The 23,724-nt window shown below is 38.7% G+C and overlaps 1 protein-coding gene across 3 annotated transcripts in view; it reads right to left on the reverse strand.

Moving 5' to 3' along the window:
- The window catches only part of CRPPA (CDP-L-ribitol pyrophosphorylase A), a 321,101-nt gene that overhangs the window by 287,041 nt on the left and 10,336 nt on the right, over positions 1–23,724 (reverse strand). For all 3 annotated transcript variants that reach the window (XM_019443506.2, XM_019443507.2, XM_019443508.2), the window contains exon 2: positions 14,493–14,769. In XM_019443506.2, the coding sequence (XP_019299051.2) occupies positions 14,493–14,769 (277 nt within the window). The remainder of the gene's footprint in view (positions 1–14,492; positions 14,770–23,724) is intronic.

Here is a 23,724-nt window from a genome sequence, read left to right on the forward strand (position 1 = left end):
ATCTCATACAGAAAACGAAGATCATAAGAGAAGACATTAGTATTTTTAACTACATTAAAATAAACTGGAAGAAAATGATTACAAGGAATATAATTGGCAGAATATTTGTGTGCCTAATATATAAGTAATTTCTAGAAATTGCTTTTTACTTAAAAAATAAAAGTAATGACAAAAGACTTTCATGGGCAATTCAATGAGAACACATAAATCCTGTAAATACTGGGGAAAAAAATGCCAAACCTATTAACAAAATACCAAATTAAACCACGAAGAGAAAGCATTTGCCACTAACTGGATTAGAAAAAAAGACCATCAACAATATTAAATGGTAAGGATATGGCTCTAGCTCAACTCTTTTTATACCCTAGTGAGTAGAATTTATCCAAGTTCGGTAAGTAATTGAGCATCATCTGGTAAAGCTGGTGACATGCATATATCTTGACTGTAATGAAATCCTTGGGTCACGTGCTTAAGACATTAATAGTAACGTTCATGCCAGCAATGCTTGCATTGGCAAAAATTAAAGAAAACATAGGTTCATCAACTACAAATAGATGAACTGTGATATAAAACAGTGATCATGAACATGTGATAGCTGCACAGATTCACATAAATACAATTCCCTAAATGTATTTGGGGGGGAAAAAAGTGCTGTCAAAATAAGCAAAAGTTAAATCATACAAATAATTATTTTTTTACAGGGATATGAAAAATCATACAAACCTACTATGCCCTTTAGGAATACATCCGACAAAAATGAAAACAAAAAACAAAACAAGGAAATAAAAACAAATTTCAGGATAATGTTTATCCATGTGGGGAAATAAATAAGATCAGGGCAGGGATATGGTTTAAAAGTGACCAGTAATGTTCAGGTGGTGGATACCTAAGTGTCCAAAGTGCTTTTCAAATTCTCCCTTTTTAATTTCTAAGAGTGTATTTGTGGACTCTCATTCTGACTACTAAAAACTTCTGAAGAGAAAAAATAACATCCTTATCTGGGATGTAATTATGGTAGGACCAGTATACTGCAAGACTCAGTAAGGTTTAACTGGAAGCCTAGAGATCAGCTGTATAGTAGCACAATAGGAAGACCATTTAAAGCACAAAGTGACTACTGGTTTACTGAATAAAATACCCATAAAAAGGATAACATGTGGAAAAAAACTACCACTCACTCAACTATCTGGTTTAAACAAAGATGCTAATCCTGACAGGCACGCACTCCATAGCTGTTTCCATAGAAAGGGATGTTTGTTCAGAAACCTAACTCCTCATTTATGTGAATCTTTTCCGAAATTTAAAGTATCAAAATTAAGACACAAGTATGAACAAAGTCAGTTAGGTGCCTCTAAAATAGAGCTATTTGGGTAGTTTGTTACATGAAGCATAATTCCCAAGTTATCAAATACACTGCCTCATTGGGAATTAGCCTAATAAGCCCTGAATGGAAGCTTAACAGCTCAGCACCACAGTGATTACTTGCATCTCACGCTAATCTATCCAAGTATTTCCACAAGTCAATGCATGGAAATCACAGATACAAATCACACAATGTGGAAAAATGAACCCCACCTCTTCTGTTTACTTTTAGAAGCAAAATTCAACAATACTTATCCATACACAGAGCAGGTGCTGACATGCATTCCTACTCGCCTATCTTCATTCAGGCTAATTATGACAACATACTATAGAAATCCTGACTATATAATTACAATTTCATTTAGCTGAGTTGTCTCTATTCTGAGACTACTTAATGAATGTTTACACAATCACATCTTCAAAGCTAATCATTGGGCATTATGAGATTGTGAGTATTTCATATTTTGATAATACAATAACTCCAATATCCTTTCATAAAAATAATTTATTCAATACAGAAATGCCAGTATTTTAGAAAAACTTATCCAAATTGCTCTATCACTCCATGTACCCCTAAAAAAAGGATATGTAGCATGAAGAAATAAAGCCCCATTTGATATACTCAACTTTAATTCCTGAAAATTAAAGCAGTACCATTTAACTTACATCTAATTTGATCAAAAGTATTCTGCTTGGATGTCCTGGGTGTTTAATAAGCCTTACTACATTTTAATCCCTAGGTATATCACCACCCCTTGATCTGCCTCCTTCTCCAACTTGATTTAGAGGTAATACATAAAATATACAGGAGTCACAGTTTTAGCTAAAGAAAACAAAAGCTTTTCACACAGTAGCCTTTTCACCATCAGTAACACATCAAGTTTTACCTCATTCCATAGTCAGGGAATAATTCACTACCTGCCCTGGGCACTTCAACTTTGTTAAAATAAGCCTCAACTTTGCCACTAAATACTCAGAAATCAGGCTTTCTCACATATCAAACTGCTTCTTTTAGACCCAGGTCTTAATACCAATGTTTCCCTCCAGTAAGATACAGAATCCAATGGCCCAGGAGCGCTTATTACCTGACCCCCCACCCAACACTGAATGAACTCTGACCTTCAATGCACTTGATCATGATCAAAACTAACCAATAAAGATCCAGTACAATTTACTGTTGGCCATGGTCAATTCTACCTAAGATTCTTTGTTTGGAAAATAGCATCTGTTGAGTCGTTTAGCTCTTTAATAACAAGCCCAAAATACTTTGCATAAATATCCAATACTGGATAGTCAAACAGTTTATTTTTCCTGATACACACATATTAGCTTTTACTTCTCAAGTTTTCCTTAATCGTTACTGAGTACAGTCCTGCTGTAAAATACAAAGATCGCCCCCCCACAAACACACACACCACCCCCCCACCCCGACCCCGTCAGAATTTCAGTTTATTAGGTTACACTATTTCTCTTCAGAAAGGGACTCAATATATTTTCTAACTAATGATGCTAACCATCCTACAGGGCATGGGATAGCTGCCCCCCCCCAACAGAAAGTACCTTACGAAAACATGTAAGATTGTGCCAAGTTTGAGAAATGCTGTGCCACTTCAGTATTCAGATACACAAAGAAACTCAGGTCTGGAAGTCTACTCTCAGATACAAAAATACCTGTTGCCTTAAATACTGGAGAAACAACCCAATATAGTAAGTGTAGGGTACTTTTTATTAGGTAAGCAGTAAGATGTACCTAAGGGTCAGGAGTTGATAAGATCACAAGCAGTTAAAATTCTTTAGGTAACTAATATTAACATGGGTAGGTCTGCCAAATTCGGGAAAGCAATTCAGTGTCTGAAAAGGATGCTGAGGTCTGGGAGGGCAGGAGCATTTTAGAAGAGAAGATGAGGTCTACTGTCAGGGAATGGCAAAGAAAAATTAAAGCATTCACAAGTACATGTGTCCTATTACCCCTTGGCTCACATCATCCAATCAGGTCCAGCCAATCCAGTTCCTTAAACTCTTCCCCTGCCCCCCAACCTCTACTTCTTTCTCTATTTCAGTCTGCTTAAATAGACTTTGACCACTTCGCTAGATCATTACAAAGATCCCAGACTAATTTCAGTCCCCTCAACCTCCTGTACTCCATCTATCAAACCAGGGAGACAGCCATCTTTCTAAACTTCAAGTCTTAGGTTATTTCCCCTGGATGGGGGGAGGGGGAGATTTAATGGTTCCCCCCTGGTCTCCAAAAGCTAATTCAAGGAAAGAAATCAAGGAAGATTAATGAGTTCAAACCTACAGATTATTCCAGAGATGCTAAAAAAGGCAAATTTAAATGGTTCTGTTCAGTTGGAAGCTTAACATACAAGGTCTGCAATTATAGCAGAGAAGCGATAGCATGAGAGATTTCAGAGTAAATATGCCAATTTGGAGTTAAAACGGGTACATGCAAATGCTTTGTACCACGTCAAATAATCATCTCACAAACTTGCATGTTGTAGGATTCTTTTTATACAGTACTCTGGAAGAGACAAAAACAAAGGGACAGAGCACCTATCAAGAATTGACCTGGATTAGGAAGAGACCAAGGGTCTGAGTACCAGGCAACAGCAGGAGGGAATTCTTTGGCGTGTTACAAACTTCTGTTGTGATTGTAATCATCTATACAGGTATAAACACTCAGACTGTATACCCTCCCAAAAGTGAATTTTACTGTGTAACAGTACTTTTCAATGTGAACATTACTTTTCAATTAAGTAATGTGAGCATGATTTTGATTGCTCAGAAGTACTTTGTTCAGTTATATAAGAAGTTAAAGGAAACATTTTGAGTATGGGAAGATATATCTGGAAAGAGTGGTCAAAAAAAAAACCAGCAAAGATTGCAGTCACAGAAGACAAAGTAGAGAGAGCTGCAGAAGGAAGGTCTGGTTAACGTTGTCAATTTAGCTAAGACATTCTGTATAGGCTGCTTTGGTATAATATGATTCTTTCTAATGTCAGCCACCTGGACTTAGCACAACCCCCACAGCTCACAACCAGAATGCCCTTATTTTAGACACCAGACCCAAGTGGGATCCCCACATCACCAGCTCTGCTGATATACTGGCTGCAAACCGAGAAGGTTCTCATAACCTCCAATGAAGTTCACCCAAAACTCCTAGAACTCAGGAAAATGATTAGAACTACATTTTGACAATGATTATTTATGATCACATGTGTATGACCAGGGATATGTATCAGACCAGATAAATGTCGAGAAACATGGGGTGAGGGCTTGCGAGTTCAGAACACAGCCTCTGCGGTGCCCTCTCCCCATGCAATCAGCACATCGCTGTTCAACCAGGTCGCTCCCCTGAGCTTCAGTGTCCAGGGTCTTCACTGGGATATCATTTTGTCAGTGTGAGTCACTGAATCATTGACCATGTGGTTCAACTCAGTCTCCAGCGCAATTACTCTCCCCAGAGGTTGGGCTGGTTCAAAGTCTCAAACCTCCAACTGCCATTGGTAATGAGACACCATTAGTATTTCTGACAACCAGCCCAGATCCTGAGTGATCTCATTAGCATCATCTCAGGGGAGATGGAAGGGGATCATGAAAAACAAAAACCCACCTCTATTGCTTTGGAAATTCTAAATACTTCAATTCTTCCTTCAAGGAACCAGGTATAAAAGCCAGTCATCTTACTTATTTTATAACAGACTAAAACTGCACATATAGTTTGGGAGCTGAAAAATTACAGGTGATTTTGAACAGAGTAGTCAGAGGAGAAGAAGCCAGATCACTGTGCACTGAGGAGTAAACTTTTGCACTGAGGAGGTGCAAAAGAAGGAGCAATAAATGTGACCTGTTACTGTCAGAACTTGGCAAGGGAGGAGAAGATAAAACATGATTAAAGATCCAAGAACACAGGACTTTAATATGTGCAACTATGGAAATGTCTTCTCTCAGGAACACATTTTGAGGAGGTTGCCTTTCTGATGCACTATAATTTTCAAATTCATGTTATTACTGGCAGTTTTGTGTATATAACAGCTACCTTATTAATCCTAAAATGACTCTCTCACATTTCTATGTTCCAACTTATTTTACCCTTTCCAACATCTCCCTTATAACAATGTCCTCATTACTACTTTTCCATCTCTGGACTTTTTTTTTTTTTTTGAGACAGAGAGAGACAGAGCATGAACGGGGGAGGGGCAGAGAGAGAGGGAGACACAGAATCGGAAGCAGGCTCCAGGCTCTGAGCCATCAGCCCAGAGCCCGACGCGGGGCTCGAACTCACAGACCGCGAGATCGTGACCTGAGCTGAAGTCGGCCGCCCAACCGACTGAGCCACCCAGGCGCCCCATCCATCTCTGGACTTTTAATTATGCAGAAATATAAAAATAATTTATACTTAGTAAAAAACCTTTTTTTAAATTTTTAACGTTTATTTATTATTGAGAGACAGAGAGAGACAGAGCACGAGCAGGGGAAGGACAGAGAGAGAGGGAGACACAGAATCCAAAGCAGGCTCCAGGCTCCAAGCTGTCAGCACAAAGCCCAACGCGGGGCTCGAACTCATGAACCCTGAGATCATGACCTGAGCTGAAGTCACACGCTCAACTGACTGAGCCACCCAGGTGCCCCAGTAAAAAAACTTCTAATTTCAGGACTATGGCTGACAAATTATCTTGCAAAACCTCTTGCAATGTAAAAAGAAAGTTCAGGAGAAAATGTTATTAATAGCTTTTTTCCCCAGTGTGACTCTTAAGGTTATTTTTTTTTTACTAATTTTTTAGGGGTGCCTGGGTGGTTCAGTTGGTTAAACGGCAAAGTAGCCAACTCTTGGTTTCATCTCAGGTCATGAACTCACAGTCATGAGATCAGGCCCCACATCTGGCTCCATACTGAGCATGGAGCCTGCCTTGAAATTCCCTCTCCTCTTCTCTCCAGGCTCCTCCCCTTCTCTCTCCCGCGCTCTCTCTCTCTCTCAAAATAAATAAATAAACTTTAAAAAATCATTATTTTAGAACCGTGACTCATGAGATAACTACCTAGGACTAACATCACATCCAGAATCCAAGGAAGACAGTGGAGATGCGTTGGGTTATTAAGAGGATTTAGTATAAACAAATGAGACAGAATGAGGAATTCTGTCCTGAGACTATGCTACCTAGTCCACAAGAACTGTGGTCCTCACATTAAGATCCAGGTAACCATTTAAAAGGTAAGCCAGATAAAGCACAATAACCACTGCGTTAAGATTATACAAAATTGTCTGTCTATCCTGGCTTGTATTCTGATGGGTAGGGGAACCTTCCCTGAGAGGCCCTAACTGTCATCTAGACTTAATGGGAGTTCAGAGTTTGGTTTAACATGACCATAAGGTGGATAAAACCTCAAGCCAAAAATTAACATAATGTGAATCCAAAATGGTAAAGCCCTCAGGATCCCTGGCAGAACACAAATCTGCTTCAAAAACACATCTTCATCCCATGCCCAAAGGATTCCTACTGATAAAGTCCTGCCAAACATGGGACTACAATACAAACTGCTCAACAGAGGAAGAAACAAATCTTGAATAAAAGTGGAGAAATGAAGAAGTTAAGAACTACGAAGAATTACATTAGCTACAATGAATTAAATATTTGTATTTAAGTACTAAAAGAATATAAAATCGTGAAAAAAAAAAGGGGGGGGGGGCAATGACAGCTGAAAAGGACCAAATCAAACTCCTAGGAAGTCAAATTTTGATTGTGAAAATACTTCAACAAGATATTATATTAGGACTAATATAAATGAAAACCGAGGCTACTCAGAAACCACCACCCCCGCTACATACACACACGCGCGCGCGCCAGAAAAAAAAAAATGATGTTATGAGGACAGGGTAAGGTTTACCAGACATTCAGTGATGCATAAGTAGAAGGGAGAAAAAGCTGTAGGATCAGAAATGGGGCAAAGTCAATATTTAAAAGTTAATGATATGGAAGGCTCTAGAATTGATAAGATATTAATCAAACTGCATGAATAAATCCTAAGCAAGGGAGGAAAAAAGATACTCTTATCTAGTCACACCATAGAGACAATGCACAATACCTTTGAAAAATAAGTGACTTTAAAATCAACCTGGCAGACACTATGTAGCTAAGATGCCAACTTAGCAGGAGGACCCTAGACTTGACTTATCCCTTGAACACAGCTACATTATTGTCAAATCATACCCCGGAAAGTGACTTGAGTACTGACAGAACAGACTGTACAACTAGAGGAATAGAAGAGGCCACACAGAGGAAGGTATGAAGTATGGAGACATGGTTTGGGGAAGAAACCTATCGTGGGTGCTGCAGAGGGAAAGGAGTCCTGGCCACAAAGAAAGCTAAGAGAAAGAGAGAGATTGGAGTGCACGTGGGTACACTCAGGAGAACTCTTCTCCAAAGCCATTGGCTGGGAAAACGAGAGAGGCTGATTTTCTTGAGTTTCACCAGCAGGTCTCAAAGCCAGGAGTTTTAGCGGTTGGCGGGCTTGGCTGGGAAAGAGGCCTGAGAACACTGCCCTCCTCCTGGAAAGAAGGCAGGCGAACCATCCGGGAAAGACTGCATGATCTGAGGGTTGCCTAAAGTGCTTGGGAAGAGACCGTTCACTCTTCCACTGTCTCTTAGAGGTGGTGTTCACAGAAACGCCTTTCTGGGGACAGAAGAGCGGGCAGGCAGCACTTCCCTTCGCTGCCCCACAGCATAGGCGCAGAGACACCTGCTGAGGGCAGCTAACCCAGACACCGGCTGCTTAGCCTGCGTCGCTACAAACCCCATGCCCCTGTGCTCCGGCTTACCTGCCCTTCTCAGTCAAACCTACATCTGTCCCAGAGTGGCGAGACCCTCTCCAGAAGACTAGGGCAGGCCCCCTAACACGGCACATCCTTAAAGTTTGTAGTTTAAAAGTCATCATTAAAAACAAATATTTAAAAAAAAAAAAAAAAAAAAGGCATCAGGCTTGACTGGGATAGAGTCCAAAGGACAATGTACTGTTCCAGGTGGGCAAGCAACCTGGAGACAGACTGTGTGACATCAGCAATCTGAAAGATGCCTGGGACGCTTATGGGGAAGTTACTTGATATTCTGGGGGTGGGGGGGGGTAGTTCCCTGACAGCAGCAAGCACAGAGACTCCTCTCCATGGACACAGGAACTGGCTGGTGCCATCTCCCTCCATGACCCCTCAGCATAAACCAGCTTCACTAAAGAGCACAGGGCCAACCAGATTCACTCAACAGCATACCACTGGCAGCCTCACCAGCTTAAACCAAGTCCTGACACGCCAGGACTCTGCTGGTCCTCCTTTTCTCACACAAGCATGCCCAAGGCCTAGCACAGCAGACCCCTTCACCAGAAGATCAGCAGAAACCTGCGCTCACACCATGTCTTCCAACCAGAGAGTTCTGCAAGGCTTCAAGTCAAGAGGAAGGAGCATCGAATCTCATTTAACAAGCAGACCAGACCACACCTAGTTAAAACTCACTACACTCTGGCCAAGATCCAAACATTGCATGCTACAGACAAGGAAACCCTTTGCAAATGACTGGCCTGAGCAACAGAGCAGCCAAAGCACAGCAGCAGACTACATGCAGCAGACAGCACAGACAGGGCCTGAAGCGCCAGGCCCTGAACACTTTATCACATCTCCTTCATAAAGCCATTATTCTCAGGAACAGGAAACCTAATAGGATTTTCCAACACAGAGAAGACGACAGAGACTTCGACAAAATGCCAAGATGGAGGGGAACTCATCCCCTAAGAAAGAACAAGGAAAGATCCAGCCAGAGATCTAGCTGATACAAGTAATGTGCCTGATGGAGAATTTAAAGTAACAACCACAAGGACACTCACTGAGATTGAGAAGAACAGGAGGACATCAGGAAGACCCTTACCACAGAGATAAAAGAGCTCAAAACCAATCAGGCAAAAATGAAAACTCCAACAACGGAGATTTGAAACAGACTGGATAGAATGACAAGGATGAAAGAAGCAGAGGAATGAGTAAGTCACATAGAAGAGAAAATTATGAAAAATAATGAAGTTGAACAAAAGGGAGAATGAATTATGCTACATGCAAGTAGACTTAGGGAACTCAGTGACTCCATCACATACTGTAATATTTGTATAAAAGGAGTCCCAGAGGACGAGAGAGAAGAGGGGGCAGCAGGTTTATTTCAAGAAATAAGAAGTAAAAACTTTCCTATTCTGGGGAAGGAAACACATAGATATCCTAATCCAGAAGGCATAGAGAACTCCCATTAAAATCAACAAAAGCAGGTCAATACCAAGACATATTGCAGTTAAATTTGCAAAATATAGAGAAAAAGAAAACATCCTAGAAGCATCAAGACAAAAGAAGTCCTTAACTTCCAAGGGAGACCCATAGCACTAGCTGCAGATCTCTGCACAGAAACTTGGCAAGCCAGGAGGGAGTGGCATAAAATATTCATTGTGCTGGTTGAGAAAAATCTGCAACCAAGAATACTCAACACAGCAGGCTATCATTCAGAATAGAAGGAAAGATATAGAGTTTCCCAGACAAACACAAACTAAAGGTGTTTGTGACCACTAAACCAGCCCTGTAAGAAATACTGAGTCTAAAGTAAAGACCAAAAGTAACAAAGATACTTCAGAAATGACCAAACAAGTAATAAAATGATACTAAATACGTATCTATCAATAATTACTCTGAATGTAAAGGGACTCCAGTCGAAAGACACAGTGTGTCAGAATGGATTAAATAAAAAAAACCAGAACCCATCTATATGTTGCCTATGAGAGACTTATTTTAGACCTAAAGACACCTGAAGATTTCAAGAGAGGGGCTGAAGAAACATTTACCATGCAAATGGACATCAAAAGAAACCCAGACTAGCCATATATATACAGGTAAACATTTTTTTTTTAATTTTTGAGAGAGACAGAGAGACAGAGACAAAGCACGACCAGGGGAGGGGCAAAGAAAGAGGGAGACACAGAATCTGAAGCAGGCTCCAGGCTCTGAGCTGTCAGCACAGAGGGCGACTTGGGGCTCTAACTCACAAGATAAAGATCTGAGCCAAAGTTGGATATCTAACCAACTGAGCCACCAGGTGCCCCCACAAACTACATTTAAACCAAAGACTGTAACCAGAGATGAAGAAGGGCACTACATCATAACAAGTGGAACTGTCAACTGTAAATTGAATTCCAACATGGAATACCAAAATATATAAAACAGTTAATGACAAACATAAAGAAACTCATTGATAATAATACAGTAATAGCAGGAGACTTTACATCATTTACATCAATGGACACATCATCTAAGCAAAAAATCAACAAGGAAACAGTGGCTTTGAATAACACACTGGACCAGATGCACAAAACAAATATATCAGAACATTTCATTCTAAAGCAGCAAAATACACATGGGACATTCAAATACACATGGGACATTCTCCAGCAAAGATCACATACTAGGTCACAAATCAGGCTTCATCACATACAAAAAAAAAGTAAGATTGTATCATGCATCTTTTCTGGCCACAGCACTATGAAACTTGAAGTCAATCTCAAGAAAAAAATTGCAAAGACCACAAAAACATGGAGATTAAACAACTAAAGAATGCTACTAAAGAATGAATGGGTCAACCAAGAAATGAATAAAAAAAAAAATTAAAAAAAAAAAAAACACGGCAACAAATGAAAATGAAAACACAATGGTCCAAAACTTCTGGGATGCAGCAGAGGCAGTCATAAGAGGGAAGTATACAGCAATACAAGCCTACCTCAAGAAACAAGAAAAATCTCAAAAAACCTAACCTTACACCTGGAGGAGCTATAAAAAGAACAAATGAAGTCTGAAGCCAGTAGAAGAAGGGAAGTAATAAAGATTAGAACAGAAATAAATGATATAGAAAGTGAAAAAAAATATTTAGATCAATGAAACCAGCTGTTTACTTGAAAAAATAATACTGATATGCCCCCTAAAAGAGAAAGAACCCCAATAAACAAATAATAAGAGGAGAAATAACATCCAACACAATAGAAATACATACAAGATTATAGTATGAAGAATTATATTCTAACAAATCAGACTACATGGAATAGATAAATTTCTAGAAACATAAAATATCAAAACTGCAGCAGGAAGAAATACCAAATTCGAATAGACTGATATCCAGCAAAGAAACTGAATCAGTAATCAAAAATCCCCAACAAACCAAATCCAGGGCCAGATGGCTTCCCGGGGGAATTCTACCTAACATTTAAAGAAGAGTTAATACCTATTCTACTCACACTTTTCCCAAAAATAGAAATTGAAAGAAAACTTCCTAACTCATTTTAGAGGCAGCATTACCCTGATTCCAAAACCAGACAAAGATTCCACTAAGAAAGAGAACTAGAGGCCAATATCCCTGATGAACATGGATGCAAGAATTCTCAAACATATTGTGTGTGTATATATATATATATATATATATATATATATATATATATATATGCGCAAATTGAATCTACAGGACATTGAAATAATCATTCATGGGGTGCCTACATGGCTCAGTCAACTGAGCACCCAACTCTTAATTTTGGCTCAGGTCATGATCCCAGAGTCTTGGGATCCAGCCCCGTGTTGGACTCTACAATGAGCATAGAGCCTAAGATTCTCTCTCTCTCCTTCTCTCTCTGCCCCTCCCCTGTGGTTGCTCTATCAACATAAATAAATATCAAAAAAAAAAAAAAAAAAAAAGTATTTCACCTATCTGTATTAAACTCATTTCCTACTGTCTTGAAAATTATTCCTTAACACCATCCAAACAAGACATCACTTCCATTGTTTTAAATGTTTATTTTTGAGAGAGACAGAGAGAACACAAGCATGAGCCAGAGAGGAGCAGAGAGGGGGACAGAAGATCCCAAGCAGGCTCTGTGCTTACAGTCGAGAGCCCCATGTGGGACTCAAACTCACAAACCGTGAGATCATGAATTGAGCCAAAGTCAGACGCTTAACCAAATGAGTCACTCAAGCACCCCACAAGACATTATTTCTAGAAGACATCAAGTTCCTGAAGCTTCAAAATAAACAGTGAAGATTTTGCTTAAAACTAGCTTCTTAATTCAATCAAAGTTTCACAGATTTCATTAAAACATCGTGTATGATTTAATCATGTGCATAATACATAAAAGTTATTCTATTAACATTCATTATAAAGAGTCAAAGAATTCCAACACATCTGCAACAACAACAAAAAAAACAGTAAATGCTATGCATGTTTATGTTTTATTAAGTCACCAGTTAAACCAGGATATCTTAGCTTATTATTAACTGCAGCAGGAGAGTCCTCTTAACTTTCAGACCTATTACCACAAGTATCACTTTACAGACAATCTTAGAAATAAGATCTCAAAAAAAAAAAAAAAAAAAATCAGCAAAAAATTCCAAATGTGTAATTTGTATTGTGAGCTTGACTGATATTTTTCCAAAAGGTAACATAGCCAAAGGTCTCTAATTTTATTTGCCTTATAGTATAAATTTTTCATTATCAGCCCCACCTATACAGTGCTCCCTAGGAACTTGCTCAAATTTGTCAAGTTTCACTCTAATTCCTCAGTGTTATAAATCCTGTGCCCTTTTCTTCCTCTTCATTTCACTTCTAACTGATCATCTTGCATCTACTACAGTAAAGGAGCCTGGAAAACAGGAAGGAGTCACAGAAGAAATAGGAGGGCCCTGACCAAGTTTTGAGGTCAACTAACGTACCTCTATGATCATTTTCACTCCATTAACACTACATCAAGCTACCATTTTTAAGTTACACTGAAGAAAAATGTTTTATTTGATTGATGGAATTCTTATACAGGTTTAAAAGGAATTCATGCTGCAGGGAGATGAGATAAAATTACCACCAATTTCCTGACAAAATTGCAGTTACATATAGATCACTGAAGACAAATCAAATACTATCTTTTCCAGATTGGTATTTTTTAACTCACCACCCATATGGCTAAGAAGGCTTAGAGGACTCCTTCCATTGGTCTACAATCCTACATGTTGTAATTCATCTTAATACCTTTTTTATTTTTAAAAACTTAACACCTAATTTCCAATAGTAAAAAACCCCACAGGCATTAGCACCTGCATTGTTTTAAATATTTATTTAAAGAGAGAGAAACAGAGAGACAACTAGAGGAAGCACAGAGAGACAGGGAGAGAGAGCATCCCAAACAGGCTCCACACTCGGCACAGAGCCTGACTCAGGGCTCAAACTCATCACTGTGAGATCATGCATGACCTGAGCCAAAATCAAAAGTCAGCCATTCAACCAACTGAGCCACCCAGGCACTCCATCGTCTGTATTTTTACAAGTAAGGAAAGTAAAGAAAATGGGCTCGAAGAGGTTGAGAAAGTTGCACATACACCATTAATTAAAAAATGTTTAAGAGGGGCCTAAGCATGTCCAGCTCCATAGCTTATTGCTATTATGCTATACCAACTGTGTACAACATGTTGCACTGTCTCAAATTTAGACTAGAAAACTATTACCTTATTTTTAGGATTTTTATCTACTAATATAAGAACAAAACAAAGATGTTCTAGACATTACCAAAGGTCTTTTGCTATCTTGTCTTCTTTGGTGAAATATCACACAGAATTCTGTATCATCTTAAAATGTTTCACTTTAAAGGGTGTGAAAATCTTGCCTAGTTATTCGTGCTGGAAAGTAAACCAGTTCCGGAAAGTCCAAACACAATGTGCATGTGATCAGCCAAATTTTTGATAATCGTGTGTCCTAGACTTGAGAATTTTCTTAGGTATTTTCAGGTAAGTGTACATTGCTTCTCATTTATTCAAGGTGCATACATAGCCATACTCTGAAGACATTATTACATTTTTCTCCAAAAAGCTCATGTTATGATGAGGCACTGGACTGTAAGAAAAAATAAATTCCGGTACAGTCTCATGACCTACAACACTTCAAGCTTCCTGAAAAAAAATTTAGCATGATGCTTTTAAGTCATCATGCCTGTTTCATATAGACATTTAAATAGGATTTCATCAAAATCCAGCAATTCAACATTTGCTATTGTATTTGCATCTTTTATCCACCTTCAGAAGTATAAACACTTACCCCATATTCCTTAGCAGCTGTGACAACCTTAAGAAGGACATCTTCTTCAACAAATGGTCTCACAGCATCATGGATTATCACAACTTCTGGCTTAGACAGTTTAGAGTCAGGCTGATCCTCTGCCAGTGCTTTGAGTCCATTGAAAATTGACCTGTGACGGGTCACTCCAGCTTCAACCAGTGAGATGCGTTGATGCTGGTACTTCTGAATGATACACTTCATTGCTTCCATGTTCTCTCCAGTTACTGCAACAACAATGTCCTTTATCCAACATACTCTAAAAGGAAAGAGTACATACGTTTAATATAAATAGAGCCTTATACAAGTTAAGCTAGTAACAAAACTGAATTAGTAAGCACTACTGTAACTTCATAGGGCTATCAAAAACTGAAAGTTAAATCAGTTTTATGCATTTTATTGTGTCTAGTAAAAAGATTGTTAATCAGTGAATATTTCACACTATAGCTAGTAACAGATGTAGTTAGTGTTTTATACTCCATAGTCAAATTTTATCTATATAAATACTATACAATAGATATGGATTCCAAAGTTTGGATTCTATTATCAGTACATTGAGATAAAAGAATGCAGTAATAGTCCTTTAAATTGATTTTTTTCCAAATCATTTGTTCAATAAAATAGGAACAAATCAAAGCAGTTTTGAATACCAGAATTTCTGTCTCTCTCAAGAAATCCATCAAATCACTAACACAGCTGCATAACTTTGCCTACATCCAAGTGAAACATCATGCCTTAAATGGGATACTAAGATTATATCAAGTTCAAAATGATAAACTTTGTAATAAAATATTTAATTAAAGAATTGACCTATTGAGTCACACAAAGTATTAAACAATCTTTCTGTTGTAAAATATTTTTTTAAACACTGACATTTTGCACTGCATACTCCATAGCATTGAGTGGCAACTGCATTAGATTTTGGCAGACTTCTTGAACACCAGCACTAACAGAGCTTGAGGTCATTATAGACTCTATGTTCCACATAGAGCCAACAGGCTCAGACCAGGCAAACTGCCTCTGACCCACGATACGAACTCTGAATAAAGGTCACTTTAAAATTAATTATTTTCTTTTTTAATTTACATCCAAGTTAGTATATAGTGCAATAATGATTTCAGGAGTAGATTCCAGTGATTCATTCCCTATGCATAACACCCAGTGCTCATCCCAACAAGCGTCTTCCTTAATGCCCCTTACCCATTTAGCCCATTGTCCCTCCCACAACCCCTCCAGTAATGCTCTGTTTGTTCTCCATAATCAAGAGTCTCTTATTTTTTGTCTCCCTCCCTGTTTTTGTATTGCTTTCGCTTCCCCTCTCTTGTGTTCATCTGTTCTGTGTCTTAAAGCCCTCATATGAGTGAAGTCATATGATACCTGTCTTTCACTAATTTAGCTTAGCATAACACCCTCTAGTTCCATCCATGTAGTTGCAAATGGCAAGATTTCATTCTTTTTGATTGCCGAGTAATACTCCATTGTGTATATATACACCACATCTTCTTTATCCATTCATCCCTTGATGGACTTTTGGGCTCTTTCCATACTTTGGCTATTGTTGATAGTGCTGCTATAAACACAGGGGTGCATGTGTCCCTTCGAAACAGCACACCTGTATCCCATGAATAAGTGCCTAGTAGTGCAATTGCTGGGTCATAGGGTAGTTCTATTTTTAGCTTTTTGAAGAACCTCCATACTGTTTTCCAGAGTGGCTACACCAGCTTGCATTGCCACCAACAATGCAAAAGAGATCCTCTTTCTCCACATCCTTGCCAGCATCTGTTGTTGCCTGAGTTGTTAATGTTCGCTATTCTGACAGGTGTAAGGTAGTATCTCATTGTGGTTTTGATTTGTATTTCCCTGATGATGAGTGATGTTGAGCATTTTTTCATGTGTAGGTTGGCTATCTGGATGTCTTCTTTGGAGAAGTGTCTATTCATGTCTTTTGCCCATTTCTTCACTGGATCATTTGGTTTTTGGGTGTTGGGTTGGATAAGTTCTTTGTAGATTTTGGATACTAACCCTTTATCTGATATGTCATTTGCAAATATCTTCTCCCATTCTGTCACTTGCCTTTTAGTTTTGCTGATTGTTTCCTTCACTGTGCAGAAGTTTTTATTTTGATGAGGTCCCAATAGTTTATTTTTGCTTTGGTTTCCCTTGCCTCTAGAGACATGTTAAGAAGTTGGTGCGGCCAAGTTCAAAGAGGCCGCTTTCTCCTCGAGGATTTTGATGGCTTCCTGTCTTACACTTAGATCTTTCATTCATTTTGAGTTTATTTTTGTGTATGGTGTAAGAAAGTGGTCCAGGTTAATTTTTCTACGTCACTGTCCAGTTTTCCCAGCACGGTTTGCTGAACAGACTGTCTTTATTCCACCAGATATTCTTTCCTACTTTGTCAAAGATTAGTTTGCCATACTTTTGTGGGTCCATTTCTGGGTTCTCTATTCTGTTCCATTGATCTGAGTGTCTGTTTTTGTGGCATTACCATACCGTCTTGATAATTACAGCTTTGTAATACATCTTGCACTCCAGACTGTTATACCCCCAGCTTTCATTTTCTTTTTCAGGATTGCTTTGGCTATTTGGGGTCTTTTCTCGTTCCATACAAAGAACTCTCAGCCTCTGAGACACTCTATATGCATGCTAGACAGTGAAAATCTTATATACATTTTTACAAAGATGGAAAGTTCTGAAAATTACTGAGTGAAATGAGTTTTATTTATGTGAACATTTGGTTGATTTACTTAATTATTAACCTCCAACCTTCTGTAATTGAACCAACCCTTTCCAATCCCATTCTTCCTGTCGCTACAACAGTAATATACAGATGAGCAACACAAAGAGCTACTTTATAGGCACACTGTATTTTTAAGTCCATTCCTTTAACAGGTATTTACTGAATGAAGATGCTGATAAACTAAGCATTGACAACACAATGAAAATAAATACTGCCTTTGCTGAGGTTACAGATCAAACAAAGAACCCCAAGGAACAATGGCAATCTGTGATCAAGTGTTATGAAGAAATCCAGGCTCACATGCAAGCAGATCATCTGACTAGCACAGAGAAGGCCAAGGTGATATTCCCTAAGGAACCAGAATTTGCTATAGGATCCAAATGGTGAGTGGCAGGGAAAAATAGGCAAAGGAGTATGAAGGTCTGCTGTAAGTAAAAGCCATTACAAGGTCCTGAGGGCCAGGAAGCAAATGGAGTCAAATCGTTTCAGCAATGGAATGGGATGAGAGCCTATGAAGAAGCTGGAGGTCAAGGCAAGACCCAGAATAGGCTAAGCCATGGGGCCTCACAGACCATGTTATGAGTTTTAATGTTATAATACAAAGCCATAAACAAAGCTTTATGCAGGAGAGGACATTTCTCTAAAAAAACAACAAAAAAAAAATTTAAAAAGTGCTCACTTACCCAAATGTGTATCATGTCATAAAACAGTGCCTAGAAAACTCTAGTAGTCAGAAAAGCCCCTAAGAGAAGACTACTTCCTAATTTCCCAAACCTGTGAAGGGACAACCCTACATGCCAAAGGAACTTTACAGATGTGGTTAAGGATCTTGAAATGGAATGATTTTCCTAGACCATCTAGATATGTCTAATATAATCCCAGGAATCCTTAAACGTGAACAAGAGGCAGAAAAGTCAACGCAGCAGATGAGTTAATAGAAACGTGGCCAGAGTGATACAGGACCACAAGTCTAGGAATATAAGCAACCTCTAGAAACCAGAAAGTGGCCAGGAAATGGACTGTCCCTTGAGTGTCCAGAACAAACATAGCATTGCCAACACCTTTATATTTTAGTCCAGTGATACCTACTGTAAACTTCTAACTTCCAGAAGTTGAAGGTAGTAACATGTTGCTTTAAGTCACTCACTTCATGGTTTTTTTGTTTGTTTTTGTTTTGTTTTGTTTTAACAGCAGCTAATTTAGTACACTCAGTTTTACTCTTGCTACAAGGTAGAGAAGACATCTGGTAGAGAAAGAGGGAAAGCAGACAGACCAAGTAGGAGATGACTGCTGCTTCATTCTGGGAAAGACGATGACTGTAGCCTCGCTACCAGATGGAGCTTGTAGATGGGTTTTAAGAGATAAATTAGAAAGCATAACCTTTGCAAAATTGGCAAAAAAGTTTCATTATGACATAAAATAACTAACATTAAGCATTTACTATGGCTTAAGCCTTAGTCATGTTCTAACTCCTGTAATCCTCATTCTCTACGGTCTCTCTTAAGTGGGAAACAATTAAGAGGTGACATACACATTCTACTTAGCTTTCCCAAACTACCATCTTGTACCAAAAAGTTCTTGAAATCGTTTTACCAGAATACAATACCATATTCCATCTTCTAGAAGGTAACTTCCATGACAGAAAGGACAACATCTGTTTTGTCCATTGCTTTTCACATACCTGGTATACCCTCATTTATTTGTTGAATAAATGACCTTGGTCAATCTCACCTACCAGCAATGGTGTAGTATCTCTCAACACAGCATCATCTCAAAGGTTATAAAAACAAAAGAAGCTCTTCATTAAGCTGATCAGCTACAAAAACTCAAAAAAAAAAAAAAAAAAAAAAAAAAAAAAAACAGTATAACCTTCCCTATGTGATGTGGTTTTGTTTCAAGCATTTGACTCCTTACCTTCATTTCAATAACTTTAGGCTCCTAGAAAGCCAGAATTACTTATGTTTTGTCAGACACTGGGGGGAATTCTAATCACAAGCAAGCTGAAACAATGCAGAAATATTCACAAAGCACCCAAGAGTAAGATATGTATTATGATGTGCAGTCAATAGAAAGTATTAGGGAGTAAGTCTCAGTGTTGGTTGCTCTGCTTTGTAGCCCATCCATCCCCCATCCCTTTCATTACAAACTTAATTGATTACAGTGTACTCACACAGTTTAGAATTTATACTGTACTTAAAGCGCCCACTCCACACGCCCCCCCCCCCCCCGCAACTGACAAGTGACAGTCCGTGGTCTCTAAATGTGAAGCTTCCCAAGGTTCTGTCTTCAGTGACACAAGCTGTGACCAAAGCACTCATCTCCTCCATTATTTATTGCACCAGCCTCTTAGCTGGTCTCGTTCTACTTTTTATCCCAATATAACACATTCTCACCACTTCTAGAGGATTTTTCTCAAGTGCAAACCTAAAGTTACCCCCTGCTGCTTCTTGAGCAGGACCCTTCAAGGTCAGCCTACTTGTCCCTATGCCACTTCATCTGTCCCATTCCCCTCTTATTTAGGAGGACATTTTCTCTCACATCCAGGTCTTTGCTTATGTTACTTCCTTTGCTACCCAGCACACCTACCCCATCTTGGGGTGGGGCAAGATGGGAAGCTCAGTTCCACCTGTTCAGCTGTCAGTTCAGATATGGCTTCCCCCAGGAAGCTTTCCCAGGCATTTTGGGAGCAGCATCCCTGTTCTCCACTTCCAGAGTACTCTTACTGCTAAAGAGATTTACCATCATACTCTACGGTTTCCTTTTCTATCTCCTTCACTAGGCTGCCAACTCACAGAAAGCAAAGTCTACACTTCAGAGCTTGGCACATTCTAAACCAAGGAGTATTAGTAATATTAACAGTAACTAAGATTGATGGCTCGCTCAGTAACATGTGCTATGTACAGCACTTGCCTGCAATATCTCATCCAATATATCAGATCGCAGGAAATCACTATTATCACTTTACAGAGGACATGGAAGCAGTGACCTGCCCATGATCTCACACTTAAGAAATGCAGGGACCTGGGTGGAACCAAGTCTGATTTGGGAGCACACTGTTAACTTCTGCAAATGCACTAACAGTGAGAAAGAGGTGGCAAAATTATGTTAGTATCCATTGTGTCTCCAGCACATCATTTATATTCTTAGTGATGAGCCATGTAATACTGCTACATTTGTGATCAAAATGACAAATTTCCTTTATTTCTCGTAATTCAAGCAAAAATAAACACCTAACATTTGCCAGGCAGTATGCTAGACACTTGTTATATAATAATGAACCAAGACTGGCAGAATTCCTGACCTCATAGACCATATGTCAGTATCTGTTAAATGAATCCATGAATAGGAAAGATTTAAATAACTAGAAAGGAATAAATTATTACTTTTATAATTGTTTAAGCCTTTTCTCTGTTCATGGATTCAGTTAACACTTTTGACATAATGGTCTGTGATTTGCTCAAGTTTATAGGAAAGAATTATTAACAGTGATCAAATATATTTCAGTTTATTAATAAAACATCACACTAAGGTTTTTGTTTTATTTTTTAAAAACATTTTAAGTACATGCTCAACTAAATCAGTAGGCAAAACTACTCTATAATCAAGAATTTAACTTGTACTCTAAGCTATTTATCTCTTCACAGTGTATTTTATCAGAAAAAAAGTCACTTAAAAGCAACTTTTAAAGATCTTAAGTTGCTATTTTTTCATAAAAATTACTTCCAATTAAATAATACTGAACAATTAAGAGGGAGAAAGACAAGGCATTGCTAGACTTAATAGTCATTCAAATTCCTGCACAATGAGTCAATGAATTAATGAACTCCCCAAGATAGTTACTAGAATGCCTTCAAAGAGCTATAAAATAATTGTTTCAAAGAAAGTCAGTCATAATAGATGTAAATAATTAGATATACCCAAGTCCTTTGATTATTTCCAAAAGTCGTAAGAGACTCTAAGCAGCAAAGTCTTTTAAGTCTTTTATTCTTTCTCAAACTATAGATTAAGGCCTATTAGTGTATCAATTTAGGGAGTTTAGGTTAACATTTTTGGATAAATGATATAGAAATTAATAGAAGGGTAAAGTTAGAATGTATAGCAAATAGGACAGGTTTTCTTGAAATTCAAATACGTACATATTGTGTATTTATGTGCTTGATGGAGTCATAATGCAAAATATTTTTTTAAACAAGTTACAATAAAAAAATTTAGGAGACATGGTCTTAGACCACTCTTAAGAGATAACAGAATTATGGTATTTTGTTCAGCAACCAAGCACTTGCAATCCTTTTTAAGTACTATTTATATTTCAAAGGATTTATTCACATTCTTTTCTAGTTGTAGAATTAAGAGACTTTTACAGTATTAAAGTTAAATAATGTAGAATCATGGGACTGAGAAAAACCTTAACTACCTCACACAGTGCCTACTGAACAAGTATTTGCTGAATAAATGAATCTGGCTGACCTCCTTAGTGGAAAGTATGTCCACACTGAATTGCTATACCCAGATTTCATCAAGTTCTCTTGACTAATTCCTTTCTAGCACATTCCCTAGGCAAATTACAAGACTATCACCTATAGACATTTTGAGGAAAAATTATCATTTCTCATATTTTCTCCCACAATGCTAAAAAATCACTTACAGTATTCTGCTTGGGCAGCTTAATATGATCAGTTAAAAATGACAGATTTAAACACATGCTTTTTATATAAACAGACAGGGAGGGAGATGCCTGGGAGGCTCAGTTGGTTAAGCATTGACTCCTGGTTTTGGTTCAGATCATGAACTCAGTTTGTGAGTTTCAGCCCCACATTGGACTCTGTGCTAACAGTGCAGAGTCTGCTTGGGATTCTCTCTTGGTCCCTCTTTCTGCACCCCCCCCCCACCACTCATGCTGGCTCTCCAAATAAATAAACTGTATAAATAATAAGCAAACAGATACATGGTGTGCCTGGGTGACTCAGTTAAGTGTCCAACTCTTGATTTCGACCCAGGTCATGATCTCATGGTTGGTGAGTTTCAGCCCCATGTCAGGCTCTGTGCTGACCACGCAGAGTCTCCTTGGGATTTTCTCTCCCTTGCTCTCTGCCCCTCCCCAATTTGGCCCCAAGGGACAGTGGCAGCTAGGGCTGACTGCCATGACAGTCTTCATAGAGATTAGGCTTGTGGATTGTACTGTGGCCATATTTAGTAGATTTACATCTCCCCATACCTACCCTGCTATTTTAGCAGCAAACCATTGTTGAGTTGGTGTGAAGGGGATGGCTCCCAATTGCCCCCACAATGTCAGGTCTCCTTATCAGGTCTCATGACCCCAGACTTCCTACTTGAAGTCCAACCTACCAGTCCTAATCTCTCCTTGAAAGAGTCCCATGGGGGCCTTCCCACTGGCAATTTGACACAAACATCTAGTCATACAAACACAGTCTTATTGTATTTTTAATACATAATGTAGGCCTATTGTTTCCCTTAACTCAGATTTGACCCTTAATGATGCATTAAGAAAATTATTTAAAGTTCAATTCCTGTATTTGAACATGTTCAACTGAAAGTAACACAAGTACCTTTTTCTTTCTGAATCCTTAATTCAATTAGTCACTAAAACCAGTCAATTCCTGTCTAAATATTTCTCCTGTCTTCCCTACTCCAACTTTTAGTTCAATTCAAGCAATCAACATTGCTTATTTAAATTAACATTTATATATGTACATATATATTTCTATCTTGTTTCAATACAATTTCCAGGGTTTTCAGAAAGAGTAAGATAGAACAAGTACACAAGAAAGCAAAAATTAGAGACAATCTATTAACTCAGAAAATCTATTAAGCCATCAGTGCATACACACACTTCAACACATACACCTATCAGCTGGGAAGATGGTGGAGTAGAGGACCTTAAGCTCACCTCACCCCATGGTTACAACTAAATGACCATATCAGTATAAATAACCCAGGAAATGACCAATACACTGGTAGTACAAACTCCACAACTAAGGGCAGGGGAAAGGTCACATCAAAGGTACAAAGGGCTGAGATGTAGTCTGAGAGCAAAAGAGACCATGCCATTCAAGCTGGCAGCACAGTAAAGGGCAGAAAACACATTTTCACACCAGGAGCCCATGAACTGGGAGAATGAATCTCTAGTATTTTCTTTTGAGTGAGTTGAGTGAAGGCCAAATTTCATGAGTTCCTAAAACAAGCAGGACTTAAAGCCTGGAATTTTAAAAATCCCAGCCTTGGCTCTAGGAGAGCCCAGAAAGCTTTAGGAAGCAGAATCCCCATCCTTAAAGAGATAGCAGGATAAACAGCCCATGCAGATACAGTGTAGAACCAGCAGTTTGAAAAATGCCTGGGGTAGACTGCCCCCCCCCCCCCAGATGAGCAGTTTGCTCATCTCAGAACACCGCCTGGACAAACAGATGCCACTAGGAGACACCTCCAGGAACAAAGAAGCTGGCAAATGCTATTTCC

This window comes from Panthera pardus, unplaced genomic scaffold (assembly GCF_024362965.1).
Source record: "Panthera pardus isolate Hobbes unplaced genomic scaffold, ASM2436296v1 HiC_scaffold_8, whole genome shotgun sequence".
NCBI lineage: Eukaryota > Metazoa > Chordata > Mammalia > Carnivora > Felidae > Panthera > Panthera pardus.